The sequence below is a fragment of the Pararge aegeria genome, chromosome 22, assembly GCF_905163445.1.
Source record: "Pararge aegeria chromosome 22, ilParAegt1.1, whole genome shotgun sequence".
In the NCBI taxonomy this organism is placed as follows: Eukaryota; Metazoa; Arthropoda; class Insecta; order Lepidoptera; family Nymphalidae; genus Pararge; species Pararge aegeria.
In genome coordinates this window covers 4,741,609-4,766,439 of record NC_053201.1, presented here as the reverse complement: position 1 = coordinate 4,766,439, position 24,831 = coordinate 4,741,609, and the positions used below count along the sequence as shown (strand labels likewise).

At 36.2% G+C, this 24,831-nt stretch overlaps 1 protein-coding gene across 1 annotated transcript in view; it reads right to left on the bottom strand.

Moving 5' to 3' along the window:
- The window catches only part of LOC120633661 (chromatin-remodeling ATPase INO80), a 32,573-nt gene that overhangs the window by 3,395 nt on the left and 4,347 nt on the right, over nt 1-24,831 (bottom strand). The window contains exons 6-24 of the mRNA XM_039903963.1: nt 22,765-22,960; nt 19,312-19,449; nt 18,296-18,492; nt 16,940-17,141; nt 15,966-16,145; nt 15,334-15,589; nt 14,146-14,292; nt 13,374-13,514; nt 12,841-12,962; nt 10,806-11,089; nt 9,771-10,024; nt 8,825-8,928; nt 7,468-7,629; nt 6,299-6,458; nt 4,762-4,889; nt 3,062-3,151; nt 2,636-2,713; nt 1,190-1,348; nt 245-347 (exon numbers count right to left, since the gene is read on the bottom strand). Of these exons, the coding sequence (XP_039759897.1) occupies nt 245-347; nt 1,190-1,348; nt 2,636-2,713; nt 3,062-3,151; nt 4,762-4,889; nt 6,299-6,458; nt 7,468-7,629; nt 8,825-8,928; nt 9,771-10,024; nt 10,806-11,089; nt 12,841-12,962; nt 13,374-13,514; nt 14,146-14,292; nt 15,334-15,589; nt 15,966-16,145; nt 16,940-17,141; nt 18,296-18,492; nt 19,312-19,449; nt 22,765-22,960 (3,101 nt within the window). The remainder of the gene's footprint in view (nt 1-244; nt 348-1,189; nt 1,349-2,635; nt 2,714-3,061; nt 3,152-4,761; nt 4,890-6,298; nt 6,459-7,467; nt 7,630-8,824; nt 8,929-9,770; nt 10,025-10,805; nt 11,090-12,840; nt 12,963-13,373; nt 13,515-14,145; nt 14,293-15,333; nt 15,590-15,965; nt 16,146-16,939; nt 17,142-18,295; nt 18,493-19,311; nt 19,450-22,764; nt 22,961-24,831) is intronic.

Sequence of the window (24,831 nt, the reverse complement as noted above, 5' to 3'; positions counted from 1 at the left end):
TAACCGTAATCTGTTTCTACGAGTGTACAGGAACTCGAAATCACTTCGCAGCACATGCAACTACGGCCGAAGCCTCTCCAACAGTCCCACAAGAATAAAGCAAAAGACATATTTGCCACTAAGGGCTTCGTCCCGTACAGCCTAACTATAAAATTGAAGAAATATATGAAGGTTCTTCACTGAATCCATTAAACTTTACCCTCGCGAGGCCCATCTTAAGGTTTAGGTACGAAATTCTACTTACATTTTAGTTCAATCTCGTCATCGTCCAAAAGCAGCGATACAACTTCCTTCGGCTTCAGCGTATCCGGTTTGAAATTGCCACCGCTTATGACCATTCTTTGTATCTGTATAAGTAATTCAAATTAAAACATAACATTATAACAGCGATAAGGCCGCCCTTGGTATCCTAGTTTTAAACGTCTTTCTTTTCTTGTTCTTTTCGTGCTGTTAACATTTTGTGGTATACAAATCAAGATAATAAAAAAAATATCTAGAAATGATGTTGCCATGATTTGGCAGGTGGACACGTCTTTTTATATCTTGACAGGCAATATAATTGGAACTGGAAAATGTGTGTGTGATGAACATGGATGTTTTACACTGTCTAGGGATTTATCTGTATATTACAAGTGTTTATGTGTATTATATGCTAAGTTTGTTGTAGGCTTCTTTTTAGACCAGGGCGCGTTTGGAACCCTCGTAGCTTGAGTTTATATCATATTTTACATGTAACGTACGCATCAAAAGTGCCATCTCTGTGCATATTTGAATAAAGAAATATTTGTCTTTGACTTTGAAAATATGCACCAGCTATCCTAGTACCCATAACACAAGCCACTCTTACTTTGGAGCTAGATAGCGAATAAATCAATAAATATACTACAACGTGTGTATTGTCGTAGTATATTTATTTATTTATATGTCCACCACGTCACCATCTGCCAAAGCGCGGCAACTGGGAATCGCAGACTATTACCCCCGTTTATTATTACAAGTATATTAATCAGATGTTATTTCCACTCGAGGTCCAATGCTCAGAAAGTTTAAAAAACTATATAGAAAGATAAAATTGTATTATTTTCCCCGGGGAAAGCTATTCTCTTGCTCGGGCTAGCCTATCTAGTGCTGGGCCTTATTATAAAAAATTGGAAAAGTTATGTAGTGTTCTCTTTTTATAATGACTTACTTCGCTTTTCTCTCTGGCTCTCTGCATTATTCGCTCTTCGATGGTGCCTTTACAAATGAGCCTGTAAACTGTCACTTGTTTTGTTTGACCGAGACGATGAGCGCGATCCATGGCTTGTTGATCCACTGTCGGGTTCCAATCGGAGTCGTAGAATATCACCTGTACGATACAAAAAAAAAATTAAATCTGTTGAGTAGAAACAAGCGTTAATATAAAATCAATAAATAAAGTAGACTTTATTTCCAGAACGTGATTATTTACATAATAATATTTTTTTTATAAACAAAGAACTATTTAATAATTTTTGATTTTACAAACATTCATATATTGATAGGTTAGGTTAAGGTAAGGTGCTACAATAATATTGAATTAAAATTATGGAATTACCAAAGTGAATCAAAAAATTGCATAAATATATTTCATAAGCTGTAAAAATATAGCATATTTATTTTTCCATACAAACGAATTCAAAGTGTTTGCTTTATATAATAAAGATCGACACGCGTATAGTACCTAACAAAGAGACTGAAGTCACATGATTTTAATTTTGCATGTGATCAAGGCAGTAGGTATCTGATTTCTTTCAGTAAAACTATGGCAGTTGTTTACTCAAAAACTATTAGGCTTTCAGTTTCACAGATAAGTCTCAGAGACTGTACAAGATGTACGTCTAATTTGGGCCATCCATACCATAAAGTACGTCACACGTTAATGGGGAGGGAGGGTATCACCGAAGTGTGACATCGTGTGACAAGGGGCATGGGGGGTCAATACTTTTGTGACGTCACATGTTTAAATTTAAAATACTAAAACGCAAAGTTTGGATGTGAATTAAAAATTTTGATTTTATTAGACTATTATTTAATAAAAATAAGTATAAAATGAAAATAGCTGTTTTCTCTCGATTATTTTTAAATACATACATAAATTTAAAAATGTGTGACGTCACATATTATTTCGGTTTTCATTTACACGTTGTATAAAAAATTGAAGACGCCTCATCCGAGCATAAAGTGCTAGCATACAGATTTAAATTAAAAAAAAATATATCGAATTTATATTTTTTCCAGCAGCCAAGTTTCACTTTACGAGTTCCCTAAACAATACGCACTGCCTGTCGTATTTTTAAATGGCGTTAGTCATTAAATAAGAGTTGGAGAAACGTTCTCTAGAAATCACTTAAATCACTAGACAACCGATTAATGCGTTCCCTATGTTTAGTGAAAACCGGCAATCTTATAAAGCCCATAGTAGGCAACCAAGTTATAGATCCGTAAGTCATCACTGCATCTTCTCGTCTTCGAACAGTGCGGCAATACGCACTGTTCGAAGACTTTGGTCTTCACACACTTAGGAGATTTAGGACGAAAATATGTCACGAAGTTTCCCACACATCGCCCATCTAAATAAATGAACAAATCAATAAAATAAAGACAATACACTCACAGTATCAGCCGCAGTCAGGTTGATGCCAAGACCTCCCGCTCGCGTTGACAGTAGGAACACGAATATGTCTGTCCGAGCCTGGTACAATAAAAAGCTTATTATTTTAGCGTTCAAACTATCGTCCTTTGATAGATAAACTTTGTATATTGGATTGGATATACGGCATATTTTATGCGTACATACATTTTTTTACACTGGTGATGATAATTACCAAAAACTATATATACAAGGGTGCCAAACTGGAATCGGATCTACTGGACGTCGTGCAAACACTTTTATGAATAAGAATACCAAGCGGAGTTCTCCTTTCTATTGTTCTCGTTAGGATTTTTGGTCACTTTATTCCGCACCAAGTACAACCTTTTTGTTAAATCCTATCCTATCTTTAAGTAAATATAATTGCGAAATATAATTTTGTATACGTACCTGGAAGTCAGCAACCATGTCCCGGCGTGCAGAGATTTTACTGGAGCCGTCTAATCTCATGTACTTGTGTTTACGATGCCACATGTATTCCTGTCGTACAATTATAACGTTTATTGTAATAAAACCAACACAAATAAAAAAAAATATATATACTACGATAATACACACATCGCCATCTAGCCCCAAAGTAAGCGTAGCTTGTGTTATGGGTACTAAGATGACTGAATGAATATTTTTATGAATAATATACATAAAAACTTATAATATACAGATAAACATCCAGTCACTGAAAAAAATCCATGTTCATCACACAAACATGTTCCAGTTGTGGGAATCGAATCCACAACTCACAAATCCATGGACTCACACATGAAAAGCAGGATCACTGCCCACTGCACCCGTCGGCCGTCGTACAACAACAACATACGTGCATAAAATTCGAAAACTTTTTAATACAAGACCAAATGGTCTTGTATTAAAAACTTTTCATTGAGCAGAAAGGTGCCGCGAGGTGGTAAGAGGTGACTAAGGGAATATAACAGAGAGGCCTTTAGTTTAGCAGTGGACTGTTATGGGCTGTTTGTTTGTTTGCTTTTTTTTATCGCACACTCAAAAGCAAAACACATAAAGTGAAAGGAACAATAGACGAGCTTAAAAGCTGATTTAGCTAGTTTAACTACGGGTACAAAGGCGGTCTAATCGCTAGAACGATCACTACCAGGCTACCTTTAATGAAAGTAATTCCTAAGCAATGGGTTTCTGCGGCAATAAAAATATATTACATGGTGATAAATTCGAATATAACTATTATAAATGATACATATTGTTTTTTTTTTAAACAATATTATTGCAGAACATAGGAAACGCACACCCGAAACACTTTAATATAATAATGTGCAAAAGGCGGCCATAACACTAAAAGTGATCTAAAAGTGACCTTAACTAACGGAATAAGGCAATGAGTGACGTGAAATCGCTATTGTATACATATAATTACATAGATTTGCACACTAAAAATACATAGATAATTAAATAGAATTATAAATATAGTCATATATAAATACACATACATACACATATAGTATTAACATACTTATAGCGACAAATAGTCGCCTCTTTACAAGACTTAAAAATCTCCAGGGACTTTCATCAGCGAGTGCATTGCAAACCGTTGCCGCCATAGATATTACAATAATACTACATACTGTAATGCTGTTGATGACGAAAATACAATGCATAGTACCCAATTCCAAATAGCCTTTAATATATTTTGTCAAAAATACCTACAGCAAGTGAATCATTTTGGTCACCTGGCTGTATATAAGGACCCAATTCCAAATAGCCTTAATATATTTTGTCAAACATATCTCCAGCAATGAATCATTTTGGTCATCTGGCTGTATATAAGGACCCAATTCCAAATAGCCTTAATATATTTTGTCAAACATATCTCCAGCAATGAATCATTTTGGTCATCTGGCTGTATATAAGGACCCAATTCCAAATAGCCTTAATATATTTTGTCAAACATATCTCCAGCAATGAATCATTTTGGTCATCTGGCTGTATATAAGGACCCAATTCCAAATAGCCTTAATATATTTTGTCAAACATATCTCCAGCAATGAATCATTTTGGTCATCTGGCTGTATATAAGGACCCAATTCCAAATAGCCTTAAATATATTTTGTCCAACATACCTCCAGCAAGTCAATCATTTTGGTCATCTGGCTGTATATAAGGACGCGGTGGCCGCGTTCTTTCAGCCTTTTCAGTAGTGAATCCAGCACAGTCAGTTTGCCAGCGTCGCTCACTAGTTGGTTTTTATCTGGTGGACAAAAAATAACTCTTAGAGATAATGAATGTACCTTAAAGTAAAAGAGAAAAGAATGGGCAGTAAAGGAAAGTATAATAAGAGTACACGCGAATGAAATGTGACTATTGTGATATATGTGTGATGCGGCACGGTTATGATCAGCAGACGACCATGTTTATTCAAAGATAGATTGATAGATTGATTGTTTAATTTATGTTTGGTCGATTGATAGATGGATTTAATAAAAAAAAAAAAAAAAAAAAAACATAAATACTTACAAAACACATATAAACACACAGAAACTAAAATCCTTCATGTTCATCACACGAAGATTTTCCAGTTGTGGGAATCGAACCCACGGCTTTGGACTAAGTAAGAAGGGTCGCTGCCAACTACGCCAATCGACCGTCATGATTGAATTGATTGATTAATAGCGGCCTGTACACAATCCTCCCTTCCCTCCTTCCCGCAACCATGGTTAGCCCACAACCATCTTAGACTGCATCATCACTTACCACGAGGTGAGATTGCGGCGGTCAAGGGCTGTTTTGTAGTGGATTAAAAAAAAACAATTAATCTCCATCGCGATAAGCGATTAATATTAATGGTCGAATTTGACTGTGTACAGTCCAATGGATTTATTGATTAGTTGATTGATTAATTGGTTGATTGATTGATGGATTGATTGATTAATTGGTTGATTGATTGATGGATTGATTGATTAATTGGTTGATTGATTGAAGGATTGATTGATTGATACCTGACACTTGTAAAGACGTAGAGCTTTTACCGACTGGCTAAAGCCGATTACGCGTTGATGAATGCGTCATTCTTAATAATATATTATTTATGTTGCCTTCCGGTCTGAAGGGTGAGGTTGCCCTAGGCCTATAGGCGAGGGTTTTTCACATACCGTGTGACACATTAATACACTATTACCATTACCGTAAATAAAAAATAGTTTAAAATAAACTAAAAAAACACGCTTTTTATAGAAAACCGAACTAAAAATAGAAATTTTTTTTTTTATAATTTTAAATTATATTCTTAATTTAAATTTATAAAAACTTTATTTTCTTAAAATGTGTTAAAAATTTCAATAAATATAAATTAATAGTAGTGTGAATTAAAAATATATTTTTTTTTGTAAAAGCGTTTACATTTGGATCTAGATGGCGCTGTAGTAATTGTAATTAATAGTTCGAAAAAACTAAAAATTCTTATTTTTTATATTGAAAATTTGAATAATCTTCTCAAATTAGTGTCGTCACATCGGTCCTCGATATGTCTACAAAGTTTGAACGAAATCTGACCGTTTAAAGTGGGTCAAAATAGCGTCCAAAGAAGTCGGTTACAAACATACAAACATACAGGTGAAGCTAATAAAAGCTTGTTAAAAAATGCTGTTAGTTGTTTGATACCTGGCACTTGTAGAGACGCCCACCCCTGCGGCGGTCGGGCTGCTGCCACGAGTCTGGCGAGGGTGTGTTCGCCCTCTGCACTCTCGCTGTGCTGGTGACGCACGCAGTGGTGGGCGAAGCTTCTGGACACCGCAAACGGCTTGAGGGCGAACGATTGCACCTGCGACATTAAAGTTTGTATTTAAATGTTATTTATAACGGATCACCCCTACTAATATTATATTTATTTATTTATTCACTTTATTGCAGAACCAAAAAAAACGAAAGGCGGACTTAATGCCAAAGGATTTTCTACCAGCCTACGTGGACGTGCGAAAAAACGAGTGAGGTTGTGGCCAAACATATGTATATATATATATATATATATATATACTTTTGCAAACCGTTTTTTTAGTAATATATTTGTTTGTTTTTTGCCGTTCCTTTGCGCCCTAACTTTGCAACATTTTTGGCATCCCAGGAAAACATATTGCCCCCACAGAATTTGTACCCCCTAGTAGGTTAGCCCGTTAACATTTTCTGCATCATAACTTACCCCACCAGGGGCTAACAACCTGTTTTGGAACAAGTAAATGAAAAAAAGTAATTCAATTCTAATTCAAAATTTCAAGAATCATTTATTTCAAGTAGGCCTAATATAAGCCTTTTTGAAACGTCAAGTCCATCTGTTTGTAGTAACTCTACCACCGGTTCGGAAGGCAGATTCTACCGAGAAGAAGCCGGCAAGAAACTCAGCAGTTGCTCTTTTCCAACATCAACTATTTACATTTTACACCTGTTCCTTTCGCAGACGATATGCAGATGACACTAATAATGTATGACCATTTCTTGTAGTCGACTGTTTTTAACCACTTTTTGTTTATAAAGATTATTATTTTGTCTTACCAATACTACATATACTATTATATACTATACTATTTCATTAAATTTCTCACGGAGGGATTCGCGTCATATAGGTTTATATTGTATTGATCTCTTTTCTGCAATATAATAAAGTTTCGATATCAGCAGCTTTGCCACATAAAAAGACATCACACCATGAAAGTACGCAATATTTATTGAGTATGATTTTGTTTGCATTCTTGCAAAAGTTGTTAGTAACAAACGCTACTCTAACTATTAGTAGAATGAAAGACGTTCGATATTCTTTCCGATGGTTCCATAATTACCTTCTGCTGTACAGTATAGAGGAAAGCTGGTAACGGTGTGGGCACATCTTGGTAAACTCTCGGTGGTCGTTCCACGTGAGGAAACTCGGGAATCTCCACCGACTGGGGTTCCACCGCTATAACTCCGCCCTCTTCGGTTTTTATTTCGCTCAACATTTCAGTCTGTGAAGGAAAGTTTTTTCTTAAAAAATTCAAAATTCATTTATTTCAAGTAGGCCGTTTTTTTATAAGCAATTTTGAAACGTCAAGTCAGTCGGTTTGTAGTGACTCTACCACCGGTTCGGAAGGTAGATTCTACTGATAAGAGCCGGCAAGAAACTCAGCAGATTGCTATTTTCCAACACCATTTTAAAGTTTACCTATCTTTAGAATTTTTCTGTTTTGTGACAGTAGGAGCGGAGTGGCAAGCATACAAAATGTTATAGTTTGAAAAATCTTTAGGTTTTGCCCATGATCACTACGCTGGGTTAGTAATTGCAGTCGCAAGTAGATGCACAGCGGAACCCGCTGGTTATATTCCGCTCCGTTATATTCTCTTAGTCGCCTCGTACGAAAACCGCGGGAGGAGGGGTGGTGACAACAGTATTGTCTTCTGCCGTCACCACACGGCTAATTGCTTGCTTTCATTCATTCATTTCTTTATTTATATAATATCATCATCATATCAACCCATTACCGGTCCACTACAGGGCATCGGCCTCCTCCCACAGTGAGAAGGGGTTAAGGCCGTAGTCCACCACGCTGGCCCAGTGCAGATTGGTGGATTTCACACACCTTTGAGAACATTATAGAGAACTCTCAGGAGTACTGGTTTCCTCGCCGTTAAAGCAAGTGGTATTTTAATTGCTCAAAACATACTTAACTTAGAAAATTAGATAATAAAACTTGGAAACTTAGATGCGTACTGGGCTTCCATCGCTTCTATATTAACCGCTTATATAAAATAATACTTCACAGGCTTTAGAAGTACATTATGCCCTGTCTCTGAGACTTATCTGTAAAACCGAAAACCTAATAGTTTTTGAGTACACCACTGCTATAGTTCATACTGAAAAATCAAATACGGCCTTAACATCACATGCAAAATTTTAAGCATGTGACTCCTGTCACTCTATTAGGCACACGCCACGTAGCGTAGGTACTATGCGCGTGCCGGTCTTTCATCTTCAATAGGATTGTAATAAGTAAACACTAAGAATGTCTTGAATTAGTTTGTATGGAAAAATAAATATGCTTCTTTTGATTTAATATTTCTGGGGTGTTTCCTTATGAAATATACTCAGGCATCCTCCAACATTATTTCGTAATCCGGTTATACGTTGTATAGTTTAATCAGATAGTAATGTTCAAAACTCACCTGTCCATCAATGAGTTTAGAGTTCCTGGTCCTCAAAGCTCGATGTTCGACAGTCTCTGACATGTAATGCAAAGTGTGCTCGGTGTGGATGTAGAATGGACCACCTGAATGAGAACACTATATTATCATAACGAAATACGCATAGTTGGTGATATCAAAAACCAACGAGAGTTTAATAAGAAAGTAATAGTACTGGACGCCAAGTGTGAGATTTTCTACCGCTATCTAGTTACAATACTGGAAAACTGTATCGTCAGAAGATGGCGCTCTTTCGCATCGCGTGAATTTTGACATTCACGCGATCGAATAAAAAACGTAGGTAAAAAAATTAACATTGGGCACTGAGAAATGATTGCTTTGGTGCCAGTGCTATGGGTCAGACATTAGCTATTTATGCAACTAACCCTCACGGAAGTAAGGGGCGTCTAATAAATATGCGAGGCATTTAGGAAGGGTTGAAGGTCGAGCAGAACCTCATTCAATCTCACGTGAGAGAAAGGGGTCCAGGCGAATATCGCGTATTTTTTTTCTCCTCATTCAGTGTAAAATTGCGAGAAAACGAGGTTCAATTATATCAACCATTGTGCAATAAATAGATTTATTCAAATTGTTTGTTCTTTAATAAACTAGGAGTTTATTAAAAAAACAATTAAACACACGCTAACAATCACAGACTGTGTGAGTGATGTGGAGATGTTAACAGTCCTGTCAGTAAAGTAACTCATTAATACGTTCGCGTGAGCAGCGGTGTAAATTATAAGAATCTTCTCTATTGCGGCACACAAAAGTCGTGCCACAGCCATTTTTTTTTTCTTTATAACAGACGTTCTAAGGACGTCGGGTGACGTTGCGTAAATCAAAACGACGTCGTGTGACGCTTACGCGAACGTGTTACGGGGTATAGACCGCTACGTCAACTAATGCACTTTTTTGACAGTGAACTTACCTTCAACCCAAAGTGGATCAGTGAACAACAGCTCCTTCCATAGAAGACAATCATCTTTCCTCTTTCTCAAAACATCGCCATCTGGACATATCAGAAGAAAGTCTTTACTATTCACTCTATCATAGTCTGTCCCACTGTCGCACGTGTCTTCGTCTATTTCTTGTTTCACCTCACACTGTGGTGTTGATAGCCACCACTGTTGTCTATGACGAAGTTTCTCATATTTTTCTAAACTTTGATCTATGTGTTGTATTCTGAAAAGATTTATTACTTGCATCATCATCATCTATGTAAACAATACATGGTATAAAAAAAGTCGCTCCCACTGTTTGTAAGCTTAGATTTATTAAACTACGCAACGAATTTTAATGCAGTTTCCAATAGATAGATTGAACAGGAAAGTTTATCACTCCAAACTGCGCCTTCTTAGTGTCTGTAGCGGTCTTCACGTTACCAATCTAGATGGCGCCACAAATATTCTGCATCGCGCTAATAAAGTGTTCACAAAAATTGACCATATCAACTTCATATTACAACTTCCAAACAAGAATGGATGGAATTCGGTCCCCGAGCACGATCACCCGTTTGGAGAAAAATCTTCCTATTGTTACGGTCGAGCGTATCACCTTATCCCGTACAGTGTCATCTACCATCCATCCATCATTTTCATCCATTTTTTTTTTAAGTTTTCTACTATGACGGAGGTTCTTAAAGTTCCGCAGAAACTTTTAAGAAAACTTATCGATTATTTAAGATTAACTTTCAGTAGTTTGACAGTTGGCACGATTGAAATATCGTGCGCTGCATATATTCTGCTTCACTTCTGATATATCAGCTGCATAGATCGGAATATTTAAATAAAATAATTAATTTTTCTCTATAGGTGTGCACAAAAGTTTTATAGGCAGAAGTTGGGGTGTCAACGAACTCCTCCTAAACGGCTGGACTGATTTGGATGAAACTTTATTGTGTTTATTTCAAAGCAAAGTTGGCAAGACGATGTCTGCCGGTTTACAAATATAAAAGAATACTTACGCGTACAACCAGCCGCATACCATAACTCTATACATTTCTATTGGCGATAGATCCATAAACCTCATAAATGCATAGCCACTATACAAACTATCACTGATACTCCTATGTACATAGTCGGGTGATAGAACGCACAGTTTGTTGTATAAAATGTGTCGTTTTGAGGGAATCTTTCTCAGTAGGATACAATCTTCGGCGATTATCTTTGGTAAATGGTAATCGTCGATTTGCATCGCGAAAGGAGAGCGTACGTCACGTCTTTCGAATAGTTCCGGATGGTTGCATACCTGGAAGGTATTTTATTTTTATATAGTAATAATTGACGGACCAATTTTTTTTTAAACGCTATAAACAGAGCAACACTTCACAGGGCATGCGAGGAAAACGTGCTGCAACGTGCCGCCCTGTACCCATCAACCTGAGGTGCAGGTATTAAGCGTTATGTTTTCTTCTTCGAAGAAGAAGAAGCGTTATGTGCCGGTAAAAAAACCGGACGGAAACACTGCATAGCAACAATGCTGTTTAAGCGGCAGAAATAAGCATGGCGGTAGTACTTTTTCAGACGAGCCCTGATCAAAATTTCATAAATACTAATAAAATATAAAGTAATATTAAAAGTAACGTTATACAACTTCATTATAAATACAACAAAAACAGATTATAGTCGTAAAAATGTAATAGGCCCGTATTGACATTTGTCATCGCGACGTAACTAGTTATGGAACCATAAGACTCTGTACTCGATACTCACGATAAATCAATTCAAGTTTGTATCAGTACTGGATTGATATTATTATGTATTGTAAAGTGTTCGTTCGTTCAAAGTATTCCTTTAACTTCACAACCAATACGCGTGTCTGGCTGTTTATTATACGTCCACTTTTCAACATGTTGAAACAGAGTTAGTACTATATAACAACAAACACAAAAATCGAGTTAAATCACTATGTTTAAATTAATGTCCAAAATAGAAGAGCCATAGTTAACGTAATGGTAAACAATATATATCAAACTTAAACGAGCGCACAGTCAACTTTACAAGATGAGGAACGAAAAACTGCGCAGTGCGCGCGGGGACGCTTCAGTCATGTGCCGCTTGGTCAGATACATCAACTCAGACTCATTATTTAGAACCCATTTTGAGAACCAAGCTCATTCTTTGCAGTAAAGATAACTACACAATATTTAATTTCGATATTCAGTAAAAAAAATGGTTATGCTCTAGTATAAAAAAAAAAGACTGAGAACGTAACTGTTTTCGGAACGTTTCGCAACAATTATAAATTGCATGCTACTATGAAGTAAGCGCAAAAAGAATACTCGCGATATATTCTTTCATATTATTTAACGTCCCAAAAAAATTTACGTATTTTTTAAAACACTGTATGTAATTTATTTTTATTTTTTTGTTTCTTTCAGTTTCGTTCCAAGTTACATTCTATGGTCTTGCACAAATGTCAAAACGGGCCTATTAAATTTTTACGACTATAGTGTGAATTATACTAGTGCAATATGAAACTCTAAATAGATTTTTTTTATTTACATCAATTAAAAAAAAACATGCTATAAGTTATAAATTGGATAATCCATCGAATTTTGAATAATACTTTCTGTCATTATAACACAATCTGAATGGGTCAGAGACAGGTCTGAAACAGATCTTTGTGGAAAGGAAAAAAAGAGCCGGTTTTATTTTATAGTCTCAATTTCAATTTATTTAGCACAATCTATAATGTTACATTTATTATAAAAGATGCAGTTTCGTTTTTGTGCCTTTTGGAGTAGACTTTGGGACTGCGGGATCCGGGGGCTCGAGCTCTTTTTAAAGAATTATCAAAAAGGGTTATCGAGTCTACCGGTGATCCTAGAGCGGGCTCTTGGCCAAAGAATTAGTTTGGCCATGCAATGCTGCCAGCATCTTAGGAACTATGCCTCGCTGCGGTGATTTTGAAGACGTTTTAGATTTTATATAGTTTATTTTAGGTTATATTTGGTACTATAATAAATGATTACATAGTATTCAAATGCAAGGTCTTACCTTTCTAAATTGCATAACTAAATTCATGAGATTGGATGTAAAATTTTTATCTACATTATGACCAGATTCCGAACCAACAGAATAATGTAATAACTCTTCTATTTTTATTTTCTTCTTTAGTGCTAAAAAAAAAAAGTGCAAACACATTGTTAGAAAATATATGAAAAGCGATTTTTCCTTTACAGTGTAAGCTTTAGATTTAAAACACATATAAGTCCGAAAACACATATAATTCTTGAGCATACCATAAATGGAAATATATGGAATAGACATTTGCTAATTTATAAATAAATAGATATACTCGCCCCAAAGTAAGCGTAGCTTGTGTTATGGGTACTAAGATGACTGCTGAATATTTTTATGTATAATATACACAAATATGTACTTATAATATACAGATAAACACCCAGATGCTGAAAAACATTCATGTTCATTGCACAAAATATTTCCATTTGTGGGAATCGAATCCACAGCCTTGGAGTCAGAAAGCCGTATGGCCCGTCAAAATGTATATGATTGAAAGACAAACAAACCTATGTACAACAGTTTCTGTCTAATAGTCAACGGGCAGTGGACCATAATCTCTATCTTGTCGGATAGTTCATTCTCTACATCCTTCTTGATCCTTCGAAGCATGAATGGTTTAAGAATCATGTGCAGCCTCGATAGATGTTCTGTAACAAAAACTATAATTAGAGCAAGCAATCAAGTAAATATTTCGAATGTGTTCCAATGAAATTGATAAAATAACGCTCAAATGCGCTGAGGGTAGTATGACTTTTACGAAAACGCAAAATTTTTGAATTTTTGTTTTATTATTGTTTTTTAAGATTTTGTATGGGAATAATATTCTCTTTATTTTTTTTTGCCGTGCCGTATTTTAACTAAACCTGTACCTTAGATTTGACCTTGTGACAAATGTAAGAACCGACCCACATATAGTGAAGACTTATTAAATAGGTTTTATTTTTTTATATACGGATTTTTACCCTGTAGCGTAGGTCAGAGCTTTTCTAAATCTGTTATACTTTAAGGCTCCAGTTTTTCTGTGATAAAAAAATTGGTCTCGACATGGTTTATATAATGTTGAAAGTAGGAAAGTATCAGTTTTTATAATTAATGTGTGTATTCTTGATATAATTATTAATACAGATTTTTCAATTATACGTCTGAAAGATTACTTTTACATTTCATAAATAGGGTCTTGTTCATTTGTATACTGAACCCTCAAAATAACGAAAGAATTCGCTTGCTGGAAAAAAAAAAATGGGGCATAGAAACTCTGGTCAAACTAATGATACTCACTCTCATCTATAGTAGTTTTATTTTCGGCATGGCTCTCGATATCCTTAGAGAACCACTCGTTAAACTCGTCATGAGAATCAAACAGCGTCGGCATTATGAAATGTAGCAATGCCCATAGTTCCGCCATACTGTTTTGTATTGGTGTTCCTAGAAAAGTAACATAATAATAAAAAAGGTCTGTTTTATTGTTTTACAGTAACCTACATATAGCGTAGATATAATCTAGAACTTTCATTGTTCCATTATGAAGGACACTCCCGGTCATTTTAAATTGAATAGTTATAAGCTAATTCTTGTAAATCTGCTTCTATTTCCTTGGTATTTATAGTTCGCGTTCGTGGTAAGATAAAGGTTATTATCAGAGAGCCTTATTTATTATTTATGTACCATAAAATTGTGATTGTGAACATAAGTTCCATGAAGGAAAGCTTGTCTCTATAAGAGATTTCTTCCAGCTACCCCAGGATGTGAGTAAGATGATTTTATTGTGGTAAAGGTAAAATAAAGGTACAATATACTTAATGATAACAAGATTCTACATACTAATACTGAATGAAAATTGAAGATATTATAATATACAAAATACATAAAAATAATTAAGGCAATAGTAATTTAAAGATAAGTTTTTTAAAATGGGGTCAAAAACAGCCGCTCAGAAAGCGACAGTGTCCCAACTGGTCCCCGAGGGGCCCAGGTGAACGATCATCGAGGACATCAGAAGCTTACCGTAGATATGATCCAATGAAGCAAGGTCTTAATTTCATACGGCCACTGGGATGAGGTTATTACGCGAGTGGGAATCTTCGAAGCGCGATGTCACTTCGTGGTTAAGGTGTATAATGCTAACTAGTGGATATCCAGGGAACTATTTGATAACGCCATCTAGCCGCAATTTCTAAGAACTTATTTTAAGAGCTCATATAGCGCCATCTCAGTAATCTTCGAAGTGCGATTGTATTTGGTTATTTAGGGTCTTATGACATCTAGCGGAAAATTTTTGAACTACGTGCCTGAAAGATGACCATCTTTTTTCTTTGTCAATTTAGTAATGCCATCATGTTCCTGCATTTAGAGAACTGTAAGTGGAGTGGATCGGCTGTGACTTTACAATCTTAGCAATTATTCATCTATCCAAAAATGATTGCAGTATTAATTTATATAATTCAGAAAATTACCTGTTCTTATTACCTGATAACAGCAGCCGATTCCTACAACTGAAGCCAAGCAATAACTTCCATCGCATACTGGCTGAACTTTTGATAGCCTGCGCTTCGTCGAGTATCATGTACTGCCATGATACGCGGTTCAGATACTTGAGATCGGATACAACGATCTGGTATGACGTCACTACTACGTGGAACGCCGCTTGCGGTGTGTGCAGGTCCTTACGTTCCCAGAATTGTCGAAGAATTTTACGCTCGCTCGGACTACCCCAATACGGTACCTGGAAAAAGTATAGCCTTGTAAATTACACTACCGGTTTTTACCGCGATCTAATTATGTGGAATTTAAGTCAAAGCCAAAAATATCTTTATTCAAGTAGGCCCATAGGTGCAACTTTTGATGCGTACATTACATGAGAATTACAAGGTAGTGAGATGATGGCGAACACGATATTCGTAAACTTAAAACTAAAGCTACGAGGGTTCCAAACGGGTCCTGGTCTAAGAAGATGTCCACAACAAACTTAGCCAGGTGTTTTTTTGTTATCACCATCTCACTTTACTATAATAGGACTTTTCTATAAGCTCACGTTTAATACAAATTTTGAAATTTTTAAGAAACATCTCCAAGTTGTCAATGGGTAGTTTAAAACTTACCACTTTAAAATCACCCGCAAATCGTTGCATCTCCTGTTGCCAATTGTGCAATGTAGAAGCGGGTGACACTACCAGAAAGGGTCCCCAAACGCCCAGCCTTTCTGCTACGTGGCACAGAAATGCTATGCACTGAACCGTCTTCCCGAGACCCATTTCATCTGCTAGAATACCGCTGATACCCTGTCATTACAAATAAAACTGTGTCTACACATGGACGTGTATGTTTTCGAAGTAAAAACTTCTTAAGGCGCGTTATGCACTTTTTTGGTGAAATAAATCATGGAACTCGCAACATCGTCACCGAAAGCTTTCCATGAGCTGTTTGTATATACATAGAATTAGTTTTTAATTTTATAGGCCGTCCCCAAAGACTGCCCGACATCCTTTTTTTTAATTAATTAATACTAGAAGTGATTGAAAAGCATTGTAGCTGGTTCTAGACCTCCCATACAAGCTGAATAGTAAGGCTGATGGAAATAATAAAGGAAGAAGCCCGTATTTGAGGACTTATTTCTTTTTTTAATCATGACGGTAGCTACACTTTTAAGCTGGTAAACCTAAGGAACGCCGTTGAAGATAGCGGGCTGGCCGTAGTTACCCCTGAACTGACTCTTATCTGTCTCCAGATTTCGCGCTCCCACCGCTCATGCTACCCTGGTACTTGAGCATCACTATCAGAACTTAAGTTCTGGCTTTTCAACTAAAATAATAACGCATTCAGGCTGAAAATTCTGCTTATGGCCACATTTCGCTCGAGCACCTTTCCGATCAGGTGCTCCAATTATCTCTTAAAAATGCCGCTGATGATGGCGGGCTGGTCGTAGTCACACTTAGCTGACTCTTATCTGTACCATCTGACACATCCAGAGTTCGCGTTCCCTGCTAACTCATGCTACCCTGGTACTTTAGCATCACTTTGAGGACTTAAGTTCTGGCTTTTCAACTTTTTAACCTGCTTATGGATAGCCACATACCTGATCGTAAAGGTTCGCGAGCCAGTTCATCCCTTTAAGTTGGTAACCCTTGAGAGTTCCGTTGAAGATAGCGGGCTGGTCGTAGTCCCCCCTACGCTCGTTCTTATCTGCACCATCGGAAGCGTCTAAAGCTTGAGTGCGTGCTCTTTCCGCTTGGAATGCTTCCCGGGCGTTCTTCGCAGCTCGAGCCTTCATTGCTTCACTAAGAGGAATAAAAAAAACTGTTGTTATTTTTACTAGATGAGACCCGCGACTTCGCTCGCGTGGATTAAGGTTTCTTACTCCAGCGGGAACTCTCTTATTTCCCAAAATAAACAGTAGCCTATATGTTATTCCATCTATGACTGTTACAAATTTTAGCCAAAACGGTTCCATCGTTGCGACTTGAATGAGTAACAAACATACAAACATTCTCCTTTATAATATTCTAGCTAATGCCTGCGACTTCATCTGCATGGACTTCAGAATTGGGTCTAAAGCATCGCTCGTTAACAATTTTTGACGTGACAACGTCTTATAATTCGATAGAGCCGGCTGCACGCACGATAAAACATGACGTATGCGGCGTTACCTCGCTCGTTCCATTTAAGGCTTGAAGTGTTAGCGAGAGCGCGGAACGAGCGATAAAGAGGCACAGTCGGCCTCCGCGTTCGACATCTGTCTTTCTCCTACTTGAGTGAGCGATGCGTCCGCGTGGACAGCTTCTATACAATAATACATTTACATGTTTTCGGCAAGGATGAAGTGCAGTGAAAAGTGAATGTGGTGTAAATTTTTATAGCAACGATAATATCTATGAAACAAATAAAATTAAAATTTTCTTTTGAAAAATGCAATCAGTATAGAAAAACATGTGCTTTTCTACAGCATAGGTGACATGCATACCAAATTTCAAAGATTTTTCGGAAACTACTTAAGGAATCGGGATAAAAGGTAGCCTATGTTTTTTTACATGTCAAAGGCTACATGCATGTCAAATCTGTTTCATCCAAATCTGTTTAGCCGCTTTTGCGTGATTGAGTAAAAAACATCCAAACATTAACATTAAAATAAATAGGATGACTTCATTCATTTCAACGTGACTAATTTCTTGGAAGAAAAATCCTAACTATCCTTGAAGAAATTTCTGATTGGCGAAATGTCAATCTAGTGGAGTTCAACGCTACTAAAAGGTAGGCGTGTCTGCCTTCATCCATACGGAGTAATATTCCACTGACTCGTTATATCCGGACCAATCACTGACCCTCAACTTCGGTACATCAATAGAGTCTAAAGCAAAAATTTCCGCCTAAAATATTGATATTTTTAAAAAAGTGAAGAGGTACTTCACGCCCCTCCAACTCTTAATATTCTCACCTATCGTAGTTATCAATAGCTGCCAGCCTCGGATCCCGATCTTCGTCCAGCTGTTGGAGTATCATATCAGCATCGCTGTCGCAGACCTCGCCTGCGTTCAGTTTCTTTTGCATGAAATGCGCATACAACTCAGTTTGAGTGATAAGGAAATTCAGCTTGCGGCGTTGGCGTTTCGCTTCCATTAGCTCTACATCCATCTGTGAAGAAAATAACATTAAAATTTTCAAAATTCCGCTACATCTAAATATTCTATTATTTCTTTGTATTATAAGTGGCGTGTGTTGACGGAAATTCAGAATAGAGTTGTGACCACCCCTCTTCCCGAGGTTGCAAATAAGGGTGCATAAGCCAGAAATGGATGTATTATGTCTTGTATTAAGACTCAGGCGGCACAAAGAGCCCTCCTGATATAGGAAGTAGTCTCCTTTAACCATGGGCCTGTTGAAACTGAAGAGTTTTAAATTGTTGTTAATCACCCTGGGACAGGACACGGTTCGATCCCTAGCACGGCTAATTCGGGAATTTATAATTACTGGATTAATGCACTTAACACTCTACTATTGATTGACAAATAATTAAACTAGGAGTTCCCGAGTTCGATTCGCGGCAGGGGATATTTGGAAATCTATAACTTCTGAATTTTCTCAGTTCTGGTATGGTGGGAGGCTTTGCCGTGCCTATTTACCGACAAACACGTGCCGCTAAGCGATTTAGTGTTCTGTTGCGATGTCGCGTAGAAACCGATTAGGGGTATGACTACCATACTCCCTAACAGGTTAGCCCGCTACCATCTTAGACTGCATCATCACTTACAACCAGGTGAAATTGCAGTCAAAGGCTAATCTGTGTAGAATAAAAAAATCCCAATGAAGGGAAGTATATCGAGCACTCTAGCGTTTAGGATTAGACTTAGGAACTGGTTTGCCTGCTACCAACTTTTCATCACTTAGCAAAAGGTAAGAGTCAACTTGTAGTGAAATAAAACACATAAAACAAGACCCATTAGGGTACATTACCTTCCTTTGCTCTTCGGCCTCCCGTTCCATACGTCTTCTGGTTTCTCTCTCGGCGCGATCGTATCTTCTCCAATACGCTTGCATCTCTCGACTGAGCCTCTTACATCTCCATACGGTTTCCTTCATATTCTTTTGCGACTGTTGATGAAAAAAAAACTCAGATACATTGTTGGCTACGTAAACTCCATTTCTAACTTAACTTATAATGCAATCAATCTTTACATCGCTTTTTAGTGTAAAGTATGTTATAAAATTATAATAAATGTGTTAAAAAAAAAAAAAAAAAAAAAAAGATTTTCAAAAGTGACAGAAAGTGTGTCTGTTTCATCTGTAGTCTGCGTGTACTCAGAATATTTAGCTGCCAGTGCACGTCAACAGGTCTGTAGTCATTGTTAAAACTCTTTAACAATTTCTGCGTTTTCCTGATGTACCGGTTTACTTTAAAATAGTTTTTAAGTTTATTATTGCTGCAGGTTACCACTATTATTTTCATAACAATTTAAAATAAACTTTTAGCTAAAATTAACCGAAAAGATTGTTTACATTATAGGATAGGTTAGACAAAATTGGCTTTAGTACATTTCACCATATAAATTAAACGTTTAAGTTTATTTCATTTAATTATATACACACATGCACAATTAAATCATAATATCACGAAAAATATATGATATATGATATAGCTCATAGTTACACCACAGACAAATTAAATTCATTTAAACTCTTTATAAACTGTAAACCGGACAAATCACTGAAGAGTATGTATACTTAGTTATACAGTATCAAATCCACAATAACACATGGATAAAAATAATATTAAATTTTGGCTCTCTATCGTCATTTTTAGGCATAAAATATTATTTCTTACAAAAAATTACTAATTTTTGTGTTTTTTCCAATAATAAATAAGTTAATTATTAAGACTACTTTTTGAATTTAGATGCCTACCACAAAAAATTGTATTCATAGGTCCCATCTATAAGTACAATTTTTTGTGGTAGGTATTCAAATCTACAAAATAATTTGGTAACAAAATTATTTATTGTAAGGTTTCTTTTGCTAGGCAGGTGATCTGTCCTACATAAGAACCATTCCTAACCTACTATACAATCATATTAAAATACTATCATTCACACAATTGCTCTTAGGCTAAAATACAGAACGATCTGCACCGTGCTGGAACAGTAAGGAATAAAAGTATGTTTTATTGGAAAAAGTCCAGCAACTGTATTCAGAACTGTATCAGTCAGGTTGTTCTTAAACTACAACAAAAAATCCAATATACAAACAATACAGTAAAATTATGTATTAAGTGAAAGAGTTAACAGAGAATTAAAATAAAGACAACATATCATCATCATCATATCAGCAAATTACCGGCCCACTCCCTGTAGTGGGGGGCCACAGGTCTCCCACAATGAGAAGGGGTTAAGTCCGCTGGCCCAGTGCGGATTGGTGGACTTCACATGCCTTTGAGAACGCTATGGAGAACTCTCAGGCATGCAGGTTTCCTCACGATGTTTTCCTTCACCGTTGAAGCAAGTGATATTTCAATTGCTTAAAATGCACATAACTTTTCTAAGTTAGAGATGCGTGCTGGGATTCGAACTCGAAAGTGAAGTCGAAGTCCCCGCTATCCCCGCTTCAAAAACAACATATAGTATTTATTATACGAAAATTATGTTATTTACTACTAGTAACGTAGTAAATAACCTTTCAAGATCATACTGATACAATTTTCTTCATATAGCATTATTCTAGAGTATCTTGAAATATATCAATATAAAAGGCTGCCTTATCGCCTAGTAGCGATCTCTTTCAGGCAACCTTAGGATTCGGAAAACAGATAGAAAACCGAATAGTGGGGTGTATTGTAAATGTAAACATTTAGAGCTATTGTAAGAGCAATTCTAAGTGAATGGCTGTTGTTAAAGTAAAATGTTTATTACAATTTAAATTTTAACAATAAATACATATATATTATTACTTGCAAATATTTCCAATTATTTATTAATACAGATTACACACATAAAATAATTTAATATATAACAACAATCACAGTTAATGACTTAAGGCGATTCCACGGGCGTTGAGAATGTTCTTTGAGTGGCGGATTCGAATCTTGCCGAGCGTTGCAGCGTCGTCGTCCGATGATTCAAATCCACTGTAATATACCCGGTGACAGCCATAAAATCAGCTAAATACACATATTAATAGTTGATTTTATGGATGCCCCCGCGTACACAGTGATAAAATCTTGCTAGCAGCATAGGACTCCGTTGAGTTGTAGTCTTCGTATGGACGGTCAGGTGTATTGCAGACAGATAGTGTTAAAGTACAAAAATGATCGCGTCAAAATACATAAAAACAGGAGGGTTTATAAAAGAGTTCAAGATAAACATTATTTTGTTATTCATATTTACGTGATAAAATATTATTATGTATATATTATTTATGTGTATTTAAGTCACAAGTTTTTTTTTCAACTCGCAATGATTCACGATTATTTTGGTTATCAGAGCGTGTATAAGGAAAAATTTTTTTTTTGCGCTTATCAATAATTGTATAAGCGAAAAAAATAATATCATGATGGGCGAAATATTAACCTCCTCCTTTATATACCTACTTTACAAATTATAAAGTGTTTACAGTAAGTTGCAGTAATCAACATCATTTTTATGTTGTCAACATGTGATTTAAAGGTACATTCATAGGTGCAATCATTGTTCTAGGAAATCATAATCAAATAGAAAGTCATGTTACTATGAGCCCACTATTTTATAACATGTGTCTTACCTGCATTTCGATGTGCCGCCATTTTTTTTACAAAGTGAGGCTAATTTATTCCTCTTTCAGTTCTCAAAATGTTGCAGTTCTTTCCCTTTGCACTTTGCCCAATTACTTTTTGACTGGAAGTTGGCAATGTTATTGCCAGTATCTACACCATAACTTCCACTATCATAAAAACGAGTCTTACCTGCATAGCTACCAAAAGGTAGGAGCAATTTATTTCTCAATAGCAGTTTACAAAGTGTGGCAGTCCTTGCCTTTTGCACTTTGCCAAATTCCTCTTTGACTAGAATTTGGCAATGTCGTCTACACCATAGCTTCAACTATCATACAAACTAGTTTTACCTGCATAGCCAAATGCCACCAACAGGTGAGAGCAATTTATTCCTCAATGGCAGTTTTCAAAGTGTGGCAGTCCATGCCTTTTGGACTTTGCCAAATTCCTTTTTTGACTAAAAGTTCTAGTATCTGCCATACTGCTACTATCCCTTCACTTTGTTGATAACGTGCATTTCACATGCCGCCAATGCTTCCAGCAACGTTTATCTATTCCTCTGTAGCATCGGTTCTCTATGTGCGACTGTCCTTTTGACTTTTGACTCTAATTTCCTAACATTGCTTGCCCCAACCATACACTGTCACTAGTTTGATAGCGTGTCTTACCTGCATTGCCACATGCCGCCAATGTTTGCAGCAAAGCGTGGCCAATCTTTTCCTCTGCAGCATGAGTTCCCTATGTGCGGCAGTCCTAGCCCTTTGGACTTTGCCTAATTCCTTTTTGACTAGCAGTTGCCAATGCCGTCTGCGGCGAGCCGTCAACGCTTCGGGGCTTTTGAGGGTCGATAACTTTTTACGACCTCTGTAACAACAAGAAAAGTTTTAATTTCATTGAATTAAGGACACAGAACTCTCATTCAGCCATTATTGCATGCAATGTATTGTGTCCAAGTGTGCAGTGAAAACGCTCCACGTGCCTCTCACTTTACACCCGCGGAATGTTGCTAGCTCACAAAGTCTTTCCCATTTTCAAATTTTATGATGAACGTTTAGAACATTAGCGGTAAAAAATTACTGCCAACTGCTAAATGGTATCCCATTTTCAAATTTTATGGAAAAACCTTTAGAACATTAGAGGTAAAATAATTACTGTCAACTGCAAAATGGTATGAAGTGATTGGTCGCTTGTTTGAGAAAACATTCTAAAGTGGAGTGCTTTTTGATGCTTATATGCTAATTAATGTAAGTCATGTACACGGTTTCTGTATGTTATTAATTCTGTGGGTAATCTATACTAAAAATACAGCTAAACAGTTTTTTTGGTATCAATACGCTAATCATTCATTTGTCACAAATAACCGCCCCACTACAGTGAACTGAAGTGTAACGGACACAAGATCTTTTCCTTCACCGTTAAATCAAGTGATAAATGTTTAAAATGCAATGCATATCTAAATTTCAGCAGCAAAAGCTAACCGTGGCTTAAATGGCTAAACCATGCACCTAGAAGTTTCGTATGGTTGGATTCTTCATTAGTGGCTTGTTAACAACCTTTAATAAATTGTGACCGCTAAGCCATATAGAGTTAACTACCTTGACCTAACATCTCAATCAGTGGCGTGCATTGCATATATGCAAATAAGCAGTGCATACCCTACCCTCAGGGTCTTAAAGAGCCTTCAGATAGGACCATTAAAGTTTTGTAATTAAAAAAACACTAAGTAAAAAATATATGAAAGCGCCATCTAGTTATGAGCGGCCAAACTTCTAGGTCAATTGTCGCTAGACAGGCGACAGCGCAACCAGCGCGCGCGAGGCGCATAGCGTACAAAATAAAATCTTCTACTTCGTATTTAAATTTTTAACCGTAAACGCTAAACATTTACCTTTTAAAACACGTAAAAATACCTATATTATTATTTAAATCTCATGTTATCGATTGCAAGGTAAATCCATTATTAAGAATCACTCGACATATGACGCCCTCCACTGTTGCATAGAAATATCAAATAAAATAAGCACGCCCAAAAAAAAGAATCGTTCTGCTAGATGTGTGCGTGCAAGTTAGTAGTGTGTGTCGCGTAATGTTATAATCGTGCGCTTGTACTTACAAGATTAGCATCGGTTCACACAAGAACAGTTTCATTCATAAATTCTCTATGTATGGGTGTCTAAAAGCACTGCTTACGGAAATGGATGAATGAATATATGAATACACTTTTATTGTACACCAAAGAAACAAAAAGTAGTTACAAAGATATAAATACAATCAAGAGAGTACAATTTGGTGGCCTTATCGCTACATAGCGATTTCTTCCAGGCAACCAATGGCGTAAAAGGAAAAAACGTAGAAAAGAGGTAGGTGGTGCAATAAATAAGATTTAAAAATTATACAAATATATAAATATAAATAAAATATATATATATATATATATATAAAAATATAACTATAATATAATCAATTACGTGTTTGATTTTTTTATGAATAAAATGATTTGCTTGGTTTGTTATTGTTGTTAACTGCCATTATTCTTTTTTTAGAATTAAAAACATTATTCACAAATGTAAATACCTTTTAGTGTCTTTTAAGAAAATTAAGGAACTAATATTATCGAGTTAGTCTTTCGTTTTGAAAATAATCTATGAAACCAAACGCTGTCTAAATTTTGAAAAATGAATAATTTAGGTTTTCCAGAAATCATTGGAAAGTGAGAGAGTTAACAATAAATATGG